At 42.9% G+C, this 23796-nt stretch overlaps 1 protein-coding gene across 3 annotated transcripts in view; it reads left to right on the top strand.

Annotated features, from left to right (window-relative positions):
* Window positions 1-200: 200 nt before the first annotated feature.
* Window positions 201-23796, top strand: part of ALCAM (activated leukocyte cell adhesion molecule) — a 121209-nt gene continuing 97613 nt past the window's right edge. For all 3 annotated transcript variants that reach the window (XM_074596485.1, XM_074596466.1, XM_074596476.1), the window contains exon 1: window positions 201-673. In XM_074596485.1, coding sequence (XP_074452586.1) covers window positions 571-673 — 103 coding nt within the window. In that variant the 5' untranslated portion in view covers window positions 201-570. The remainder of the gene's footprint in view (window positions 674-23796) is intronic.

The raw sequence follows: 23796 nt of genomic DNA on the forward strand, positions 1-23796 counted from the left end.
CCCGCCAGCCCCGTCGCCCAGGTCCCCTCCCGTTGCCCAGGGGACCCCGGGCCAGCGGCGCATCCCCGGCCAGGCGGGGAATCGCGTCCCCGGCAGCGCGGGCGGCTGCATCCCGACGGGGCGGCGGCTCGGGCTGCCCGCGGGGCTTCCCCCCCTGCCGCCCCGGCCCCGCTAGCTGCCTGCACGCCCAGCGCCGGGACGGCGGGGGCGGGGGCACGGAGGGGCCGGGCCAACGGCGCCGCCGCCACCGCCGTCGCCGCCACCCGGCTCCGCCTCTCCCGCCGCAGCTCTCAGTCCTGGAGCGCCGCTCGGCTGCCAGAGGGAAGCCGCCACCTGCTCCGGTGCGGAGTCGCTCCTCACTGCGCGCCGAGAAGGGAGAGCAGCCGCCCCGCCGCCCTGCGCCCGGGAAGTTACCGCTCCTCCCGCCGCCGGGGTAAAGCTGCCGCCGCCGCCTCCCGGCCTCGGAGGGGGTGAAGCCGTCTCCCCGCTCCGCTGCGAAGAGGGAAGAGCCCCCGCGGGCGCGCCGCCCCGCTCCGCCGCTTCCTCCCGGTCCCGCCGCGGGCAGGCGGGATGATGGAGCCCCCCGCCACCGCCGCCTGCGCCTCCTGCCGCCGCCGCCCACTGCCGCCGCCTCTGCTCTGCCTCCTGCTTGCAGCCCTCTGCCTGCCGCCAGGTGAGCGCCCGCCCGCGGGAAGGGGCGACCGCGACCGCCCCGTCCCGGCCGCCGGTAACTTGGCGGAGGAGAGGCCGGGGCCGCAGGTGGCGGTGCCCGCCCGCGGCTCGCTGCTGCCGGCGGGGCCGCCCGCCCGCCTTCTCCCTCTTTCCCTCCCTCAGCCGGAGCCCTCTGACACCTACCGCGGGGTCTCTGCGCGGCCGAGCGCCGGGGTCGCTCCCTCCGCACCCCGTTTCGCCTTGGCGGGGAGCGGGCGGGGGGGGGGGGGGGCTGGTCCCCTCCTGCCCCCGGGGAAGACGGCCGGCGGGGCGGGCTGATGCCGCCTCTCCTGAGGGGAGAGGCAGGAGCTGCCTAGGCGGTGCGGGGGCTGAGTGGCGTTGGTGTCGCTTTTTCCCGTGGGAAGGGGCGGTGGGGTCTCTGCGGGGCGTTGTCACCGGCCGCCGGGCAGCGGGCGGTCAGGAGCGCCGGGGCTCGGCTCGGCTCGGCGCGGCTCCCGTTTCACTTCCATAATGAGCGGCACGTCCCCGCAGCCCGCCGCTCTCCAACTTCGGCCGTGCCAAGCCGCTTTCCCTCTCCCCGCCTTCCGTGCCGCCCGTGGCCGTGGCCGGCTGCCTGCGGGGCCGAGGGCAGCTTGCCGCTTTGGCGGTGCCCCGGGGATCGCCGTCGGCGTGGTGCCGCGCGACAGCCGGGCGGGAAGCGGGGGGAAGCGGCCCCGCTCTCGGCTTCCCCGTGGGGCAGCGCCGGGTGCCGTGCGTGGGGGGCAGCGCCGCGTGGGGTGCGGCTGCTCCCCGGCGCAGCGGGTTCGCGTGGGTAACTTCTTCCCACCCCCATCCCCCGTGAAAGCAGTCTTGAGGCGTTAGGGAAGCGGGAAGGCGCAGGGAGTGCTAAATGCCCTAATTGTTCTGGGAATATTTTGGCCATGAGGTGTTTGTAGGCTTTATTTTGTAAATATTGAGCGTGAAAGTGAAGTCTGAGGGAGAAGCTGTGAAGTGAGGAGTTCCGCATTCAACGCGGAGACCGTCTCATTATTCTTGTAGAAAGAGCGTCAGCCTGTGGTAACATTTTGTATTGCTTTTAAGAAATGGCTTTGCATTTATGTGCCTGCAACGACTAAGGGTTTGCAGAAGTGTTGGAGTTGGTGGTTTTTCATTCCTGGCCCCTGCCTTGTTATTACGTGCTCTCCGGTTAACCATTTACAGGCAGTATGTTCTCATCGAAAGGGAAGATAAGAACAGACCTTTTTCACTGGCTGTATTTATGTTTGTTTTGTACAAGCTCTAGTGAAGTAGAAAATGAGCTATACCAATAAAGTAAGGCTGCAGAAGCTTTAATTTCAGTTAGAATAGTAAAAAAGCTCCAAACAGAACGAAAAGCATTATCGGAGCCGTAAGCAATACGTCAGGCTGCTCTGCTAGGGCTTTTGCTTTGCAAATACAGTGTATAATCACTGTAGGACATAAAAAATACCAGTCTTGGAGGCAGAGTTTAATACTGAATTCTGCAATGTAGAGAAAGTCTTCAGGAAAGATTGTTCATTTTACGAGATCTTAAAGGCATGTGGAGTATCCGGAGAAATAAGCACCTCAGCTTCTAAGAAGCAAGACCTATCCCCTGTGGAGAGATTTATCCCAGTAAATACTAAATGATCTCGCTGATTGTGTGACTGTCTACATTTTCCCATGGAAGGAAACATGAAACCATACAATATTTTATCTCAAGGGTTGTGTTGATGCAGGTGTAGAAAAAGATGGGACTATGATCTAAATAGGTTGGAGGTAAATATACCTAGTTCTTTTTGCTCTTCATTTCTTCCTTGCTCCCTCAAGGCGAAGCTCAGACTAAGTGTGTGACCAAATACATAGCGGGAGAAACCAGCCCATCTCAGCTCAGAAACTTTCCCCGCAGTACTGAAAATGCCTGGAAAGCCTAATACAAGATTTACGCCTCTAGTTCTCTGTTTATTCTGTGGAGTATAAAAGATACTTTAATATAAAAATCTCTATAAAAAGCTCTTCACATTACTGTATACTTCACATTTCTTTCGCCTTGCTATCTCAGCTAGTTCAGATGGCAGCTGATTTGCTATCATCTACCACAAATTCTGGATATATTACTCTATCATGGTGCTTGGCTTTTGGGAGTTCCATTTCAGGTTTGTGTATGGAAAGCAATAGATAAGCTATTAAAAGCATATTAAAAGTTGATGTGCACTAAGTGTAGATATCTCCAGCAATATTCAAGCTGACTGGGGATCTCTATGAGAAGTTTTGAGTTTCTTTCTTCACAGAATAAATTACCTGGGGAGAAACCCATTTAAAAAAATAAAAAGGAGGAGGTCCAAGTCCGTGTTTGGTACTAGGAGGCTAAGTCTAGGTCAGACTAAATCAGAACACCAATTAAAATCTCCATACTTTTCTAGAGGAAATGACTGTATGTGAAAAGAAAGTCAAGTCTTAATCAGGAGCTAATCGCGACCTTTGTAAAGTTTTCCCCTCCCCCCTGCTTTCTGCTGAATTATAACTGTGAAGCTCAGTGTCTCATACTATGTTTTATTACTAAAGACTTGTTATATATTGCTATATTGCGTAAGGGTAGTTAGTGAGACTGTAATATGTAGTGTCATTCACATAGCGCTTAACTGTTCTCTCACTCCTTACTACATGGGGTTTTCTTTCCTGGTTTATCTGGTGTGACATTGATCTAGAGAAACTGGTTTTCATTATTATTAAGATCCGAAGTTCACATGGCATGGTTTTTCTGAAACAGAAGTCAGAAAATGTCTGGACCATGTATGTTTTGATATGCTGTGTGTCTGAGGCCAAATATGCAGGTAGCAAAGCCAGACTCATTTTTTAAGTGAGCTATAAGTTGTTAAACCGTTTGCATTTGGGAAGTGTTTGATATGTTTAAAAATTCTGTTATTTTTTTCTTTTGGTGTGAATATGCTAGAAAAGTCTTGCAACATAAATTATTTTTCTTCTTGTGCTCTCCCTTCTTCTGTTGAGTTTCTAGCACTTCTCATAAGGCAGAGGGCAACAACAGAAATCATCCAGGTCTGTAAATCTCTGAAGTATCAGACCATTGATTTTTACTGGAGAAAATATATGTTGTTATGTTCATGAAATAAATGTCTCTGTCGTAAGTCATATTTAATTCCGAGATATCTTATTTCCACTTTCCAACCTGTGCAATACCCTTCCTCACGGTACCATCCATTCTTCTTCCTGAAAGTAACCTAGAATGCGAATGCGTAATCCCAGGGTAAATTGTTTCGGCTGTCTTTGTAAGTAGAAGTTAAGCTATTCGGCTTATATCCAGCAGAAAGTTGTGGGGAACAGAATCTCTAAATATTTATGCAAGATGACGTGTGAAGGGGAAAATAAAGAAAATAGCATTAAGTGTTTTACATAATGCAAATTACATCTGCGTGATCAGGATAAACTTATATTCTCTATTTTCTTACAAATAGCCAACTTCTGTAATGTAGTTTGTAGTCTTAAGCTATAAGAGTGCTCACTGAAGATTTCCATAACTTTGTATCTGATTACATGTGGTGAAGAATGATATCGTATAAAACCAAACATTATTATAGTGGCAATAGCTTTAATGTGTTTGCTGGTCATACCACATCACACCACCATGGGCTTTTCTTAGGTTCCTACCACAGGGACTTTCCAGAGAGTATTTTTTGTCAAAGCAGTTTTGGACAGGTTGTGTGAAACAAGGCAGATAGCAGAATAGGAAACCGGCTACAGAGGAGCCAGGCCTACCTGTATCTGCTTGAGCCAACTAACAGCTGAGAGGCTGAATTTGCTGACTTTGTAGGAGGTATAATTTCTAATTTGATTTCCTAACACTAGATGATCAATATTCAGTTTTCATTTTTTGTGACTTGCACTACATGACTATAAGCATGATGATCACAGATAAATTGCCTCAAGGTCTGGTCTCCAGTGCTTGTTTCACACATGGGAGGCTTTTTTTTTTTTTTTTAATATTACCATGCTGACTGTGGAAACTGTTTTTTTCACGTCACTAGTAGTATGGGGTTTTAGGATGGTCTTGTTCAGCTCTGCAAACTCTGACACAGGGCCAGACTTTACGTACTGGTTTTTGAGAGAATCTACTGTATCTAAAAACCATCATCTTCAGGCTCTCTGTTCAGTGCTCCTCAAGGTTCCTTTGCGTTGGCTAGTGTGTAGCTTTTTCCTCTGGTAATAGAATCCATTTTCTTTTTTATTAGAAAATATATGTAAACTTCAAGGCCACACTTGTAAGAGAATTGAGGACCTGTTGCAATGTGCTGTTTTCTCTCGAGTTCCTCTGCTTTCAAGAAAAATAGTTACGCTTCCATGCACTGATGCTCAAATGAGAGAATCTTGAAGAACTGTAAATGCTGTAGGGTGATAATTAGAATTGACTGGAGCAGAATGTGATTTTTTTCCAGGAAAAACTGAACATTAATGACTCCCCTTGATTTGCAGTTGTTGAGCATTATCTTCCCTGAAGTCAAGGCTTTGACCTACACATTCTTTATCTTGGTATCTCTTCTTTAATAAGAACAGGATGAATATTAAAGGAGGTTATACGTTCCTGTCTTTAGTACACTTGAAAATGAATCTCATCATTTACAGAGGAGATCGCAGTACCAACTAGTATGCTGACAATCCATTGCGGGCAGTGATTGGATTGAGTTTCTTCCCTTTTTTTCTTCTCTGGTTTTGTTTTGTTTTTCTTCTTCCCCAGCGTGTTTTATTGAGGCTGACTTAAATTGCAGTTGGTCCTACACCAGTGGATATTAGTTTACTGCTCTGAAGTGGTGGCTCTTTTGAGGAATATCTGCCTAGTTTAAGATTAAATTGCTTTTCTTATCATGTATATAGGTCTCCAGAAAGGCAAATAAATATTTACTTATTAAAACAACTGCTGCTTCTACTGAACTGGCATTTTTCTTGTTGATAAGAAATATGCCTCTTTTGGGAGGTAAAAAAAGGGAGAAAGTGATAAAACAGTGGAGAGAGCGCGCCTGCAGCTTTAGGGTATGATTTTTAGAGGTTATCAGGGGTTAGAACAATTCTGTAATGTTTGGTTAGAAAGCATTAGAAGTGCTTTCAATAGCAATGGAAATACTAAGCTGTTCCCTTGATAAAAAGCAAAAAGTGCATTTGGTGATTTAATGAGTGTTTCAGCAGTCTCTCTCTGTGTATCTCCATATCATCTGTTTTCAATAAGGTTGCACTCTGTATAGTTAACCCCTTATTGTGAAGAGAAACTTCAAATGCTTGTGGTTCAAATGTTTGAACCACATTCATGCATTGTGTTTTGTGCTGTGGTAGCCCCATCTGTAGAACCTCCTGGCATTGTTAAAGATGGGTACTGGTCACAGCAGTTTCACCCCTGAGGGAACGTGCTCAAACAGCAGTCAAATTTTAAACATCTCCTTAGGTCTCGTGGACAGCAGAAGTCCCCAGGGCTGAAGCCTTGGCAGGTTGGTGACATTTTGGCATGGGTCAGAAGCTCTGTGCGGTGGTTGTCCCCATCCCTCGGCTAGCTCTCTCATACCGTGTACCTGATGGGTGCGTCCCAGCTGTCCAGGCTGGAAAGTCTTGGGTTTTTTTAACAGAACATTGATTCTGACTATAGTTGGCATCTTTTAAACTTGAAGAGATATTGGCAGCTAATTCAATAGAGGGAGCTCCGCTACCTTACTGTAGAAACAGTGTGTCTCTGCTTTTCCCAGACCTCTGGCTTCAGCTTAAAAGTTATGTTAGAAGTCTTTGTTTCTTCGCAGTGTTCTGTGGTGTCAGGCTTTGTTTCTGAAAGCATCTTACTTTCATCACAGGCTTCCCGTTGCATGAAGGAGAAGGAAGGACAAATCCCAATCACGTAACAGGCAAACCCAAAAGTTGACTCAATTAGAGATACTTCTCTCTTGCAGCAAGGCATTGTTTGTGTTTTAAATGGATACCTTACAGAATAAAGTTTTTAAATGACCTTTCCTTGATGGGGGGGGGGGAGTGCTTTGTGTTTATGGAGAAACTCAGAAAGAAATAGAATAAAAAGAGGGTACTTTCCAGGGATGAAATGGTCCAAGAGTGGTGTTGCATCAAATAGGTTAAGGGAATAACAAAGACGATAAGGGAATGAGTGCACTAGATAGACTGTTGTGTCAAGAGAAAGGTAGAACGCTTCCAATAAGATATGTTAAGTAGGACCTCTATTTAACAAAACCAATGCTTTCAGCAAATTCTTCTAGGATGATAAAGGAAAACTGGAATATGTTTGCTATTCTGTGAACAGAGTCTGGATTCTGTGCTATTGTAAAAGAAAGCCAGCTTAGGTATGTGCTGGAATGCTTTTAACCCATTACATGTCTCTAATACAGAAACAGGTACGTGCAGAACAGTTACCAGCTTTCTGTAAACCTAGGACTTCATATTTTTCTTGGATCCTTTACTTTTAAAACCAGTATTTCAACTATTTTGACACTAATTATGAAGCCCCATTAAAGAGCAGCCCCTTAAAAAAAAAAATCGTTTAAATTGAGTCACCTTCAAGTAAACTTGTAATGAACTCAGCATTATTCTTCATTCAGACGAATCCTGCACAAATGTCATTTATCACTTGACTTGCTGCAGAAGTTGCATGCGTTTTTCCCTAATTTTTCAATTTAACTAGAGAAAATAAACATAGATATTGGATAACAAAATAGATGTAGCTTGTATACAGCTAGATTTAAATGTGGCATTTTATATGACTAACTGTTGTCGTTGTTGGTTTTGGGTTTTTTTTTAGAAAGTGGAACAACTTATTTTTCAAGAACTTGCTGTTGGGTTGCAGGAGTTTATTGTACTGGCCAGAAGAATTGCTAAGGCTTATATTTTAGAAAGACAAGAGAGAGCTGATGCAGTTTATCTGTGAGGTGGTTCAAATAAGGCTCTGTGACTGGGTAGCTTACAGAGAATACCTCGTTTGAACTGGGCTTAAAAATGGGCAGCAGAATGCAAGTGTGAGGTTTTAGTGTTATTTGTGAGGTGCAGTTCTTTAATTGTAGTTTCTGAATTATTTTGCTGTTCATTATCTAGAGTATTCGCCTAGGTATTACTCCATTTTGGCATGGAATTTTGTTTCATGAAATGTAGAAACCAGCATGCATTTAGCAAAGCGAGTTCTGTGACTTATCCAGATAAAATCATGTTTGTTGGCTTATTCTAGTTGTTTTGGAGAGCAGAGATGAACTTAATGGCCTTTACCTACAAAGCCGTACATGGAACAGAAAAAGAAGGATCAAGAACGGAATATTTAGGCAGGTTTTGGGGAACTTCAGTGTAGCCGTGTAACTTCAGAAGAGAGAAGGATTCTGAATCGATGCCTTCATTCTTGATACTGCACATCAAGTTGCAGAACAAGTGCTTGCATATAGAGAAGATGATAAGGTAAGTATTATCTTAAAATTCACTCAGCATTATGGGATTTGCTTTCTCACATTGGGGAAGTTGAAAGTTTCTGACACTGCCGACAAAGTGGTGTGCTGACAACTGGTGACGTAAATCAAGAAAACATTTGCATCTTACGCTTGACAGCTTGAAAGGTTAGCAAGGGGATAATTTTTCCAACTTTAATTCACAACTGAGATTTTCATCAAGTTTGTTTAACGTTACTTCTCAGTTATCAAACTACTGGACAACTTACTGCTAATCTTAAACCCTACGTACACACAGAAGCAATAAGGAAGTCAATATTATGAATGTCCCACCAGCTTCCAGTTTATATAAGTGAATTATGTTTCTTATTATTGTGTTTCTGCACAGACAGTAACTCTTAGTAATGCAGAGCTTGCTGTGCAAACAGTGTCATGGTTTGAAACAGTCACCAATATATAAGCAAATAATGACAGTGACTTCACATTACATAAACTTACATTTTTGCATCTTAGTTGCCAATATAAGTGTGGGGTTTTCTGTTAAATATTTAAAACTTCCAGAAAATGTTTTGCTCTTGTAATTTAGCTCTTGACATGGCTTCTGTAACAGGGCTTTGCCTTTAGGAGGGGTAACTGTTCTGCAGTTTAGTTTGACCTTGCTCATTGCACTACTGTTGAATGATGCAACAGGTTCTGTCTTAGCTTTGAAGTTTAAGTCCTTACTATAACCTTTACCCTAAAGGTTTAACCCCTGTTAATATGCGGTGCCCCACAGCGTCAGATTCCTAAGCGTCTACGTGAATCTCTGATGTCAAAGTGGGGCTTCTGAAAGTTTGCCTGCAGGTTCGGTAAGGGTCAGGGTCTGGTATTTCATCCAGACTCAGTTGTGTCAGCAGGTCACTTCTTGTCGTTGCTTATCGCTTTCTTAAGTACCCTGCAGTGTTAAATCCAAAACTTCTGCACAGCTTCTGGGGGCAGCAGGAGAAGGAGTCTAAAGCTTTTGAGATAGTGGAAAATCAGTGGCATGTTGCAAAGGTGGTAACCATGGGTGTAGAAGAAGCAGGTTAACCATTTTTTAGTTAAGATTCACACAATTTATTTGGCATCTGCTACGCACCTTACAATAGTGAATGCCTGCTTTGTTAGAAAGTGAGTTCTCTCCTTATCTCAAAAGAACCATAAGGTCTTGGTGTTTGCAGCCACAGAAAACTGCAGTAGGACCAGGGAAGGCAAACTGTAGCGTCCATGGTGGCTGCTTCCTTTCCACTGCATAAGAGGGGAAGGGAAGGGTCTGTATTCCTCCCAAGAATGAGGAATTTCCTTCTCTTGCTGGGGGCATGCTTATGGAAGGTATCGTCTCACTTGGAGGGCGTCAGTTTTTTCTCCTGCTCTGAACGGTGTGCAAAGCACTCTGTGGGTTACTTTTTAATCATCGTGTCCATCTGCGAGTACAGCAGCGATAAGGAAAGATGGGCTTCAGCATACTTGGTATGCTCACGATCTTTGGCGCTCTTTCCATTGCATCAGCAGCACAGGGCACAGAGGAATGAATAACGCAGTGTGTTTCTTCAGTGAATGCTGAATGGGTGAGTGTGAGCTGCCAGAAGCTTTATTCAGAAAGAAGCGGGGTGTTGTGAGGGGTGATATCCTCACACAGGGGAGGAGAGGCAGGTGAATCATTTTTAGCTGGAATTTGCAGTCCAGTTTTATTAGATGAGGGAGTAGTTTTGAAGACTGAAGTTGTTAGTTCCGCCCGAAAGCTTGGTAATTTTCCTGGGCAGAAGTAGTGCATTTAACTGTTTTCTTGAAATATTGTTATGATTTTATATATGGTTACTCTTTGAGGGCCACATATAAGCTTCACATGGAAAGTGCTTTGCATAACTGTGTATAAAAACCTAGCCCTCTTGTTATGGCAGGGCACTCTGTCTTAGGTGTGCATTCTAATTCACAAAAGCTCATAAATTGCTTTGCTTTTTCTTGCTTTTCAACTAGCTGCTAGTCCTTCTTCATGATGTCATCATTTGTAAACAGCAACGATTGTTCTGAGAAGCTTTTCATGTAAGCGTGAAAGAGCAGAGCGCTGAGCGTGCTGGGGACCATGACTCTGTGTAAGCAGGCTCTCTTCATGTGAAAGACTAAATATTTGTTACCTCTCCGGACATACTGTACAGCACAGACTTTTTTCATAACCACAGAAGGAGGTTGGTGGCTCATAGTCTGGAAGTTCTGTGGCAGAGCATTGTAAATGCTACAAAAATCTTGAGGGACCCTGTTAATTGAAAATTGGTAATAGAGGCTTTAAGGGGAGTATTTCAATGAAAACCTTTATTTTCTTTCTAAAACTTTTTGTAAAGTCAGGGTGTGGTTTTTTTTTTGTCTTTGAGTTTTGTTGTTCGAGTTTGGTATTTTCTTTTTTTAAAGATGGACCGTTACCCTATCTTTAGGAAAGGAGGGAAGGATAGGTATTAGAAAAACAAAAATTTTATTTAGGCTTGCATTAATTCCAGGTGTGAGGTTAAGACCTAAATCTTCCATCTGCTAATAAAATGCTTGGTTCAGCAATTTCCCAGTATCTTCCACGATAGTAACTTTAAAGAAAAAAATAAAAGGTTCTTTGATTCCCTCTGCTCAGGGGAGACTGAGGACTCAATGTGAGTTAAGGGTTTATTGGCTAGTTGTTTTTTTAGATATCATTTCACGAAGGTGGAAAGTGATCAATGGCTTCTGAAGTAAGTGGTGGTATATGCCAAGCTTTTCAAACAGGGATGTTTGTAGGCAGAATGAAACTGTTGTGAATTGGGACTGACAGTGGCTCGGGAGAGGTCACTTTGCAAGTTGGCTGGTTTTTCCCTTGGACATGTTGGCGCTCATCAGCTGTTAAGCCAGGGTGGAAGTACCTCAGTATGTGTTTTATGTTAAGAGGATTTTAGCGGTCTAACCTAAACTCTGATACTCCAGTGGTGAAAAAAATGATTGAGTTTTATGTTGTGGCATTTGCTTGAGCTAAACTTCAACCATAGTGAGCACTTTTCAGTCTTTGGCTGCTCGGTAATGCTTTAGTTGCAACTGCAAGGCTAGAAAATCTTACGTGAGCTGCTTCTGCAGTGCACATACATCCTTGGTAATTGCTATTGCCAGCACGCTGTTTGTGAGTCCATGGTACTTAGCCTTGTACAAATTATATTTGCAGATATACCAGATGAATTGTAAGTTAAAGAGCTCTCCCTGTATTCAGGAGTAGCTAAACTTCACCCTGTAAGGCTTGGAGGGTGGGAATTGCCGTGTGATCTGAACCTGCACAGCGTGTACCCGAGTCAGAAAGCCCAGGGAGGTCCAGCTCCATCCAGGACTTGGAGCAGGAGCAGTGGTTCCTCTGAGAGGGTATTTCTTTCCTCTGTTACAGGAACGGAGTAGGCTGAATGTTCAGCAACTCTTAAGGCAGCCTGGCACTGTCTGCCAGCACTAGCAGCTACTGCTGCAGCTGAGGAGCATCGGTGGCTGCATGATTTAGCCCTGGGCCTGAGCCCTCGTGTGGGCTTTAATTATCCTTTCTGGGTGCTGTATTTTGTGTATCACCAGGTGTGATCTCTTCTACTGATGACACACGTGATTGGAGGTTTAAAATTTTGTGAAGTGAGTTAGCATGCAGATTCACACATTGAAAAAGCTGCTGCTTTTGTGCCTTTTTATTTGGGGGCAGGGATCTGAACTCATCTTTCCAAGATCATAGGAAAGGGAAAAAGATACAAAAATGGAACACTGAAATTCTTACCCGGTGAGTTTTATTCTTTTAGCATCTGATGATTAAGGAAAAAAAAGTATAAGATCTTTGTTTTAAAACAACATAACATAATAGCTGCATTTTTGATTTATTAACTGCACTTGAACATCAGAAGATATTTGGTAACATTTCAGGCTGAGAAATAGAAAATATTTTTTGCTAGCATATTGTTTTCTAAACTGCACTGTCATTGACTAGTCTATGTCTCTATGATGTGTAGGTTTCAGAGAGTGAAGGCTTTAGAGGTGAGAACAATTAAGGAAAGCTGGAGTATTTAGAATTGCAAGAGCAGCACTTTGAATCTTGGCAGGTGTATTAATGTGAAAAGGAAGATGGATTGGTTTTATACTTAAAAGTTCGGTTTTCTCCTACTGCTCTGTAAGCAAATGGTTTTGACTGGAGAACATATGAACTAGCTGAAAGAAGTTTGCTGTCAGTAACTGATGATCAGGCCAAAGACACGTATCAGCATCTCTGCAGGGAGTGGCATACACAAATAAAAGGCAAATAGCTTACTTCCAGCATGTTAAACCCTGCATATCCCTAAAGCCTGTGAAAAGCAATAATATGGCAGAATCGTTGAAAGGGGTCTTTGCAATGGAGACCAGGAAGGATGACATGCAATTTGGGAAGGCCTGTAGAAGGATGCTGCTTGGATGGGGGCAGGGGCAGCCATTTTGATGACCAGGAGGGGCTGTCGCTGGCACGTGAGAGACTTGTACGTCTTGTGAGTGTGAGTTTCCAGAGAACAGTCGGCTGAACCAGAGGGGAACCCAGCTCTTGGATCTGGCTCATCACATCCACTGACGCTAAGGGGAAGTGGCGTTTGCGGTAGAGAGCCCAGGGGTTAGAGAGTGGGCATCAGCAGGAGGAAGGAAGCTGAGGGCCCCTGGCCACAGCTGTGCGGAGCCGGTGTGTGCCGCCTCTTTCCCTAGCATGGCCAGCAGGCCTGTGGAGGCAGAGGTCTGGATGGAGGAGGTAACTCATCTGCACAGAAAGGGCAGCTGGGTTTTTGCTTGCAAGTGAAACGAGTTGCGGAGGGAGGACAGAAAGCTTTCTGGAAAATGGCGGGGTTAAGGAGAACCCTTGGTGAGAGTATTTTGAGGGAGAGGAGCTGAAGCAGGTGGAAGAGACACCAGAGAGCAGGGGAAAACCCAGTTTCAAGATGCGCAGCGCCAGCTTTTCCCTGTCTGTATCGCCACACGCTCTCGGGCAGTTCCTCCCTTCCCTTTCATCTGCCGTAACGAGCAGCCCGTCCCCCTTGGTCCAGGCCGTGTACTGCCATGCCACCATGCTCGGCTCTTTATGTTCCCTTCATGTCAGCCGTACACTGCAGTGTTATTTCCTGCTTGCAGAAGACGACTTGTATCCCCACAGGGATTTCTCAGAGCTCAAGCGCTCCTACCCTGGGCTTACATGGCCTGTGCTTGCAGGGTGACTGCCTGCACTAATCCCTGGACAACCTCACCTCTCTTTTCTTAGGTCAGTAGAGATAGCATGAACAGCTTTTCAGGTTATCAGGGTTTTTTTTGGTTTTGGTTTGTTTTTTTTTTGGTGGGGGGAACCCTGAATGTTTTCTTCTGTTCCTCATAAGAGGCTTGGTGAATGAGGCAGTGTGTCAGGAAAAGGGTGTCGTATGCGGAGCATAACCACTGGGTGACCCAAGTGGCTCTGTCCGGTTGAGCCATGCGATGTTCTCCAGAATAATGTTCGCCTTACACTGTGGTCGTTCAGGATGGTCAAGAAACTCTCATCTCTGTAACGAAGCAGCCCGTATTCTTACGATGAGTTTTTGCCAATTCCAAAGAAATGTAATGCTAGTTGTTTAATAAGAGTGCTGTAATACATATAGCTGTATGACCCACTGCTGCTGAAATTGCAATTGTCAGGCATTCTTCTAGTCCAAGCCTTTTCATGCTGTGTCTGTGACTGAGATGGGGAGCATCAGACTGGTAGTTGACAGGCACTGTAAGCCTGTCACACCACCAATTGTGCTAAGTCACAAAATCCAGAAATTAAGCTAATGCTTAATTTGAACACCCAGTTTTGAAAGGATTCAAGTACTTAAATATATTCTAAGGACCTAATTTTTAGGCTAGAGGTAGCAGGGTCCCTAGAGATGGTGCTCAGGAGAACACGGTAAGCCGTAACTGATGGCGTAGAGGCTGTAAAGGTCGTGGGTAGTGTCTGTTAGTCTTAGCATGTTTCTGCTCCTTGCAGAGGATGTCTGGCTAGCGTGGCTTGCAGAGAAACTGTTTAGTTAGGGGGATTGATCTTGTTCGGTCTTCCTGAGTATGATGCAAGTTCACCTCTTCGGCTGACTTTTTAAGCCTCTGTTTTTAAATTGCACACACATGGTTTTTCCATATATAAAATATAATATATGAGACAGGATGTACTTTTTTGTGCCTGTCAGCAGGGAATATGCAGCTTACTAAGCTTTCTTCAGTATAATTTTAAATGAAGAAAATGCTTCTATATAAACTGAGATTATCTCATCACAATATTTTTATGATTGTTAATTAAAATGTGAGGAAATCCTTGAGAGCAGATTTGCAGTTTTGAGACTTTTATGAGACTTAATGTGAGAGATCTATTTTTATAGTTATGCCTTCTTATTAGTTTTGAGGTTAAGATATGTTCAAATGCATGGCTATCAAATCCTGTGATGATTACTTGTTTATTTTGCAGTGTAGACTAATTCAGTTATGGTCCCATTCATGTGTTGTTTGTGTCCCACTTTTCAACCAGATATTGTAGTGCTTTATTGTTATTGCTGTTTAAAATAAGCTCCCAGAATGGTTTTAATTTGAGCTTGAATTTTTTTTCAATATTAACTTTCAATGAAGCATATTTTGTTAGATTATTATGAATAATGACCATTTAGGTTGTTTGAACTCCTGAAAATCCATTTCCATCAGACTGGAAGACTGTAAAATGTAAGTGAAGGGAGGATCACCATGATTAGCTACAAGAGACTTAAATCATTAAAAAAAGTCTTGACGTAAGTGGAAACCTGTAACATCTTTGCTCACAGTGCATAAAATTGTGATAGGAAGCAAGACCTATAGAAAGCTTACTGGGAAAAAGTGGGAGTTATTGAACACCAGTGTATGCCCTGTTCTCTTTGCAGCCGACAGACACGTTGGTGGAAGAGTGATTTTTTTTATTATTATTATTTTTTTTTTTAGGCATGGTACTTTCTACTTGAACTTGTGCTCAGGCTAAAGAAACAATTGGAGTGAAGATCTGAATGGGGTTAAAAAAGTATTTTTTTGGCCTTGCTTTAACAGTGCCTATAATAGCATGACAACATGAATCTCTTAACCACAGGCTCATCTGTCATCTCAGACAACACCTCGGAGTTGTTTGATTGCAGAATTTCCCAGTCTAGGAATAATTAAGACATGGAGAAAAGCGATCAGCTGTAAATTGTGAAGGAAGTCAGAGTCCATCAGCAGTGGATGTGGTGGGGATTCAAAGTCCTTTGCCTTGACCTATTTGTGTGAGTGATCATGTGGAGAGCCTTGTGCTCTAGGCCAGCAGGAGACTATGTAAAGGAGAGGAGGATGCTCTTCTTTTCTCCCTGTGGGTCATTAAACACAAGCTTTGTTTTTTTTGTGAAGATCTAGAGAGGAAATATTAGATAAAGTATCGGGTAGAATAATCAGGGCTAATTATCTTACAGACTTTAAAGTGAGTATTTTCTGGATCACATTGCTCAAGAATATAATGTATGTTTCCCTAAAGCTTCTATTACTAGCCCAGGCACCAGCATGGATGCGCTTACGTGAGCAGACTGCACTGTCAAAAGCAAAGCAAGGGAGAGGAAGAAGGAGGGAGAATTACTTGTTATGCTGGCAGGAATACACATGCATATGCGAGCTGTGTTTATATTAGCAGACTGTTCTGATACAGCTAATTAATCAGAATTTGTCTATCAAACTATGCCTCAGAGATTATAGTCCTTTCACAGGTGTCGAAGGAGAAAACAGAATGGGTGGATTCTCGCTGTTACTGATGCTTAATAGAAGAAATGTGTTTAAGGAGTTGTGGCTTTTCTTTTTCCTTAAGCATGTAGAGAAGAATGAGAACAGCAGTTGAAACAAGAAGAAATGACAAGGGAAAGCAGAAAACTTTTAAGAGAATAAGTGGAAGAAAATAAAGGCTGGAGTGTTTTTTGTGTGTCTTCTGAGAGGAAGTCATTGAAAGGTGGTGGGAAGGTGGACATCTACCTGTATCTTCAGAGCTGTGGAACTAGCATGCCCATTCCCTTTTGGTCCTGCCAGAGCTCTCTGTGCTCCCTCCAGTGGTGGTGCCAGGAGAAACACGATTTGCCAGATTTCTGTGACACAGATCTGCTTGGGAAACTAGTGGGACGATGACTGATGATTGCTCCTGACTCCTGTCCCTCCCAGGGAAGCAGTAACTCCTGATAGCCTTGCATCTCATTTAGTCTTGGGTCATTTACCCAGTAATAACACCAAATACACTGAAGCAGTCAATATCAGCTTTTTTGTGCTGATTTTAGTTCAGTCTTCGTTCATAGAGGTAAAGGAGGCAGTGAAACAGGTGAACTGTTAGATAAAATATCAACGTTTTGCATACAGGCTTTCATATCAGTGCAATTGTATGCATACTGCAAGTGAGAATCAATTATATAGCTGCTGCTTATCAGAAGTTAGCAAATGGTAAATGCAGTTTCATTTTTATAATCAATTACCTAGCCCTGGAACTTGTTAGCAAAGGTTAGAAGCTATAATAATTTTCAGTAAATGTCTACATGTTATCTCAGTGTATTTCTACACACTGTGTTTCAGGGAGATGAGGGAGAAACGTTACTTTACTTTCAGATTTGTGAGTTTAAAGGAGGCTTCCATCACTGTGGTGTTAGTTTATGCACATCATTGGCCAGGATTTACAGATAAGGGGAATAGTGACAAAGGATAACTTTCTTTTTTTTTGTTTTTTTTTTTTTTCTATTTTCCTCTGATTTTCTCAACATGAATCCAAAATTCTTTGAGTGCAGAAGTGCTGGTGACAGGCTATGAATGCATTGTGCCAGAAAATTGCCAATCTTCCAGTCTCACTAGCCCATTCAAGCCAGCATTCGCTGTTCATGTGCAAGTTTTCATATTTCAATTCTTGAAGTACCTTCTTATCAAACATTCCTTTATTTTTGTTCAAATGATCTAGCATGGTTGTTTGCTTATTGACTGGGTTCTATGATTGTATTTCATGGAGGCTTCTGCAGGCTTTGTTTCTATTGCTTTACTGCTGTATGGCAGCATATCTTGTCAAAATTGCACACCTCTGCATAGCTTCTTTCACTGAGGAATTTTTTAAAAAAGATCTTGTGTGCAATGTAATCATGAGTTTTTTAAAGTTCCTAGTATCTGAAACTGTAGCTATTGGAAGTGGTTTGGTCTGCTAGCCAGGCCATAAGGTCAGGCATTATTTACCAGTAGGATATTCAATTTGTTTGTACTTCTCAGTTATTTTGCTTAGGGTGAAATTGGTGGTCTTGTACCTCTTTTTTATGTTAATGTTTATTTCTCCATGAGCACTGTAAACTCTACTGCCTACTGAATCTGTTGAGTTTTTGCTCATTTTGAATTTTCTGTTAATTGAAGAAAAAAGATTTCTTGCTCTATGTTAATTTTATAGTTATTTACTACAACTATTTGTTATTTCTTGTTCAAAGCGGGCTTTTATACACCATGTAGTTTCTGAATCCCATTGTATTCTGGCCTCCTATTTTTCAAAGAGTGTTTCATTGGCAGTATTCAGGCTCTTGTTAACTCCATTTTCTGTCTCACTATGATTTTTGGTTTTTTTAACTGACTCAAAAGTGGCCTGGCTGCTCCTCTGTTTTTAAAAGTGAAAGATAACATTTGAATGATAAAGTGAAAGATAACATTGAATCTCTGTGGCAACGATAAGTCCTTCTAAGCTTGTAGCATTTTCTTTCTTATTTTTTGCTTCCCAGGTCCTCACTAGGAAACTCGACTGCTAGCTGAAGATTGCAGCAGCAGTGAAAGTGAAAGCATTTTCTAGGTACACTTGATATTTTTATTTAATCTAAAGTCTTTATTTAACTGGAAGCAATGCTAATAATAGCAGCCTCTGCTAGCCTGCCTGACTCTAATCTAGTTCCAGTTTCAATATCTATATTTAGTGGGGCTGTTTTTCTCTGTTCTCCAAGATGATGCAAGTCGTCTCAAGTTGCCCCAACTTTCTGCACAAATTATGGCAGGGAATCCAAATCACATAGGTGGTTTAACAAACTCTTTGGTGAACAGGGAGTTACAGGGTAGAGCAAGTTTCTTCTGTCAGTGGTTTTCTGGGGTGCTAAGAGCTGCCTGGGGCTGTGCAAGTATCCTTGACAGAGCACAGCACCCTGGTGTGGTAAGATGGTAGCTGCATGAGTGTAAGGCTAGGGGCTGATTGGTTTATGGAGGGGCTGCACAGCTGCATTGTCAATGAGGTGGTTTTTTTCTTCTAGTTCTGTTACTGCCTTGTTGAACCTCAGCTTAGAGGTGCCTGAGCTATACAGAAGTGGTTGGAGACTTATAAGACTCTTTCTCAAAGTCTTGTATGGACAGGAGGAGGACATCAGAGTCAGCTCTGCCCTGTGTAGAGATGAAAGGAGGCGTTTGGATTTTGCCGCAGTTTGGTGGCAGCACCACCATCTCCTTGTTGTGGCTGGGTGGAGTTGTCCCACTAGGAAATGCTGCTGCTGCACCTGAAGCAGTGCTGCTACAAGGTGGGCTGGGGGAGAACTAACCAGCTGGTTTGCTTCAGGCCAGGTAGAAAACTCAATGGAAGTTGTTCCTGTCATCATCTAAAATGACAAAATGAAAGAAATTAAGGGGCCTATGAAAGACTCTGTTACTGGATGAAAGGACAGATTGGATGGAAATGGAAAAACTAAGTGAAAGGTGAAGGAAAGACAAAGCTGAGGGAATCAGGGTAGTTGTAGAACTCCTTCTCCACTCCCCCCCCCTGCCCCATAAATAAATGAAAATAAAAAAAAAATAAATCTCTTACCGGCATTAGGCAATAAAGCCCAGGAATGGCTTCTTTGCTTTCTAGTTTTGATTTTGCACAGCTTATAAAGATGATATAACTGTACTTCATTTATGTCTATTAATAATTGAGTCTGTAATTAAGGCTTTTATTACCAATAAACCCCTTGTGATTCTGTGCGTAGTCAGTATTATTAATGCCCATTTTTTGTTATAGATTTCTCCTGATCAGTTATGAAAGTGTTTTTTAAACTTAAAAATCAATGACATAAAGCATTTTGTTGGCAATTCATTTTTTTTTCAGAATACAGAGTACAAGAGAGCAATACATTAGAGATGATGATCCGAACACTATGTGTCCTGGTTTCAGCTGGGCTACAGTTAATTTTCTTTCTAGTAGCTGCTGTGTTTTGGATTTAGTATGAGAATAATGTTGATAACTCATTTTATTTTAGTTTTTGCTAAGTGATTGTCGTGGATTAACACCAGCCAGCAGCTAGGACCATGCAGCATCCCTGACTGGGACAGGTGGGTGAGAATCGGAAGAGTAAAAGTGAGAAAACTCGTGGGTTGAGATAAAGACAATTTAACAGGTGAAGCAAAAGCCTCGTGTACAAGCAAAGCAAAATAAGGAATACATTTACTGCTTCTCATTAGCAGGCAGGTGTTCTGCCATCTCCAGGAAAGCAGGGCTCCATCACAAGTAACGGTTACTTGGAAAGATAAAATGCCATAACTCCAAACGTCCCTCTTTTCCTCGTTCTTCATCCAGCTCTACATACTGAGCATGAAGTAATATGGTCTGGAATATCCCTTTGGTCAATTGGGGTCAGCTGTCCCATCCCAGCTTCTTGTGCACCCCCAGCCTACTCACTTGTTGGGTGGTGTGAGGAGCAGAAAAGGCCTTGACTGCTTAGCTACAACCAAAACCACCAGTCTGTTATGGTGATATGAGAGCGGATGACCGTTCTCATCCCGAACCCAAAGCATAGCCCCACACTGGCTGCTAGTAAGAAAGTTAACTTCATTCCAGCTGAAACAATGACAGTGATATTTACATTACTCAAAGACTTTTTCAGCTTCCCGTAGAAGCTGAGAGCAAGCATAGGCAGGACAAGCTGGCCAAAGGAATATTCTATACCATAGATATCATGCTCAGTACATGAATGGGGGTTGGCCGGGAGGCAGGGCGCCGTGATCACTGCTTGGGATGGGCTGGGCAACTGATCATTGGGTGGTGAGAGTTACTTGTGTTGTATCACTTTATTTTGTTTGTGTGTTGTTTTTTTTTCAATTTTCTTTTTTGCCTCTTCAGTTCTAATAAACTATCTTAACCTACAAGGTGTGGGGTTTTTGTTGGTTCCCTCTTCTCCCTACCCTGCTGGGGTGGGGGGAAGTGAGTGAGCGGCTGTGTGGTCCTAGTTGCTGGCTGGGATTAAACCATGATGCTATGCCATCTCCATTGGTTTTTTTGTCTCACTAAGGAAACAGAAATTTTTTTTAAACCTTTAACATGGATTTAGGTGTGCTGACAGATTGTGTTTTAAACTCTCTGTTGTTACTACATACAAATTCTTTGTTTTCCTTTATTCCTCAAAAGCTGCACAAGTTCAAATGCAAGGAAAGCAAGTTCTGCTGGAGAATTCCATAAACTGATGCCTACAGATTAACATGTACTTCTGCAGATGCCTTCTTTTCTTATCCTTCCTTTAGGATGCAGGGTAACTTGTTGGGGAGGGAGTGATGAAAGATGCTTTTCAAATAACTGAATGGCCAACTAAACTGCTTAGGAAGGCAGTCATGCACCTTAAAAGGATAATTCAATCAAAAACACTCTGGTTGCTGACTTACATATTTTTCCAAACTTTCAATTTCTTTTGACATTAATGTTCTAACAGGCATTAAAATATGTAGGGGTTGGTTGGGTTTTTTGAGTTTTGTTTCTTCTCATACTCGTTAATTTCTCCGTAGGTTTATGAAGGAGACACAGATATACCTGCCTTCTTCAGAATATTAAAAACCAAGAAAGAAACTAACTGGTTGGCAAGAAAAATGTGCCTATGGTCTAATGTTGACAGTTTGACTCAAAAAAATTTCCAGATCATTGCCATTACAATAAATCTGGAATAGATCTAAAGAAAGAATTTGCAATTGGAAGCAAAAAAGTCTTGGTAGGGGAACGAAACCCATGTTACACTTAAAATCCCCAATGTGTGTAAGTAAGCATAACTGAAATGCAGATATTTTAATCTCTGAATTTTTGTTCACTGTAAGGTCACTTTTTGAGTCACGGTGAAGTAGTTTTGATGTCATTGTAGGAAGACAAGTTGGAACGGGGAGATAATGTAGTAGTAAATTATAATGTAGAAATTTATCATCTAAAGTCTGTGTTATTCTTGAACTTTCTGATCCATTTGCCTAGTTTGTGCTTGAATGTTTTCTTAGCATAGCAAAGTCAGAATGACAGACAGAAAAACATACATGCTTAAGCTCAAGAGCTCTACCAGGCAAAGCGCTTGGTGTGGATGCAGTTGTGAAAGGGTTCTGCTGGTGTTATACTCAATACCATTTCAAATTTGTGATAAAATCCTCCAGCGGGGAGGATTTGCTACAGCTGGGCTCACAGTCTCTGGTCTGTATTGGATGCAATGTGCCTTGCAACGTGTTCTGCTGTGGTTGACTTTAGACATTGGAGAGCGTGGGGGAAGAACCGTGCTGTTCCCCTCCTGCTGCAGCTTTTCCCCAGGTGTAGCCATGCTTCCTCCTTCAGAGATTATTTCTATTACCATGTGTCAGAGTTAGGCCAAAAAGTGCAATGGCTCGAACGTTTTGAGCCACAAACAGCAATTATGAAGGACTGTGGTTCACTCTGTGGTCAAAAGAAAGCGGCTGGCCTGATGGGTTGACAGCCAGGCGACAGCTCGCAGAGCTGTAGGATGATGTTGCAGATGGGAGCTGCTCTCAGCAGTTTCATAGATTTCCTTGAACAAAAAGGACAGGTCTGGTGTTGCACATTGCATCACAATTGACTGAAAGTCTCATCTGTCAGTTGCCCTTTCGTCTTGATGTGAGAGGGCATGAAGGCATCTTAGACTACCTCTCTCAAGCAGGTGGAACAGTCTGTTCCTTGGCTGGAGAGCATCTCTGTGAATGAGTAGGGGCTTATTAACTTGGCCTTCATCTACAGTTATGGATGGCTTGTTTCTAGAATAACCGTGTTCCTTCTCCTGTAGCTCTGGATTTCTTAGTTGATGGTGATCAGACAGAAGCAGTAAGGGACAGTGACAAAATGCTTGGGCACTTCTCTGTCAGCTTAGAGAGCTGGAAGGCTATTTCAACAGTCATACTTAAGGGATTGCACAAACCATGCAAAGACAAGCTTAAATTCTGTTTCAGCCATCAGTGGTGCTTCTCAAAGATCTTTGCAAGTGCCACATTTGGGATAGGCCTCTCGGGAATAACTCCTTGAGCGATTTCTTATTTCTGGGTAAATAGTAAAGAAGTTGCTTTATCTTCAGAGTTTTAGATGTTGCACCTCTTATTTTAACTATTTTTACTTTAAAAGTATCACAGAGTCAAAACTTACTTTTGACCAAATCAAAAGCCACTTGTGGATGATTTAATTTTGATTTATTTGTATAGGAATAGTGTCAGCTACCTGTAGATGTATAATAGCGATCTATTGCAAGAAAATAGCTGGAGGAGAAGAAATCGAGTTTCATCTAGAGGTTTTTTCCTTCTGAGAATAACGTACCTAAATGCCTGAGGAGAGAGGCATGACCGTTACAAAAGTTCATTAATTTTGCTGTTACCTGCTGCTGTCCAATGAGTGGGACATGTGGGATAAGAATATGTTTGAGAATGTTTTTCGTATGCTAATAGCAAGATATGCATACAGAGAAACTGTCCTCTTTCATTGTGCCCTTCATCTAGTACCTACACAGCCTTCGACAAAGCAGCTGTATTCTTGCCATATTAATGAAACTATCCAGTGTCTATTACTGTACAACAGAAAGATTTATGGACAGGAAAAACATAGTGGTATGAGTGGACTCCTGATCACTGTATTTTTGTATAGTGTGTGACTTCCTGCATGCCTGATACTACTTATAGTTTACTGTTCCTATCTGCAGTTTTATATTGAAACTACAAGTTAGATGATGTTTTGAATTGGAATGTGATGAAGCAGAGCATACCACTTGACGTCCTGAGCCGTTTTTCCTCCTACCAAGTGACTTGTTGCCAAAGTTGGACCTGATGCTTTGAAGACACTTTTCTTTAATCGCATACCTGTGCTTCAGTCGTCTTGCTCTTTTCCACAGTTTGAGGAAACTGATGCCTGACTGTTTTTCCCCTTTTCCTCTCCATTCCCTTTCTTCGCCTCTCAGCCCCTGACAATCTTGTTGTCTCATTCCCCTGTTTCAGTACAGCCTTGCCTCATCAGGCAAGGTAATGAAGAGGCGCATCAGGCTGCTCTCAGGATGCACAGTTTCCAGCTAATTGTGTGCTCTTGAATTGTCCTCTTAAGAGAATTTTTCGGAGATGGACTATGTGTCCCTTCACAGACGGCTTTCAAAAACACCTTTGGGTGTTTTAAGCAGGAAGGAAGCTGTCCAGTACCTTCTCTTGCTTTAATTCATTTGCATGCTGCGAAAGTGGGACATCCTAATTACCCCTCATCACTTGGAAGGTCACTTTAGCAGCTCTTCCAATTAAGTCGTCTACATCAGTAAAACAGGATTTTTTAATTATTTTTTTTCCAGATTTATATTTGGCTAAGTCTAAAGTCTCTCGTGTCCCTTTGGTAGTCATTGAAAAACTTCAGAAAGTGAAGAAAAATAGTGGTTTCCTCATGTAATGTACTGTTCTTTCAAAATTACTTTGATGT

Source organism: Larus michahellis, chromosome 1, assembly GCF_964199755.1.
Source record: "Larus michahellis chromosome 1, bLarMic1.1, whole genome shotgun sequence".
Classification (NCBI taxonomy): Eukaryota; Metazoa; Chordata; class Aves; order Charadriiformes; family Laridae; genus Larus; species Larus michahellis.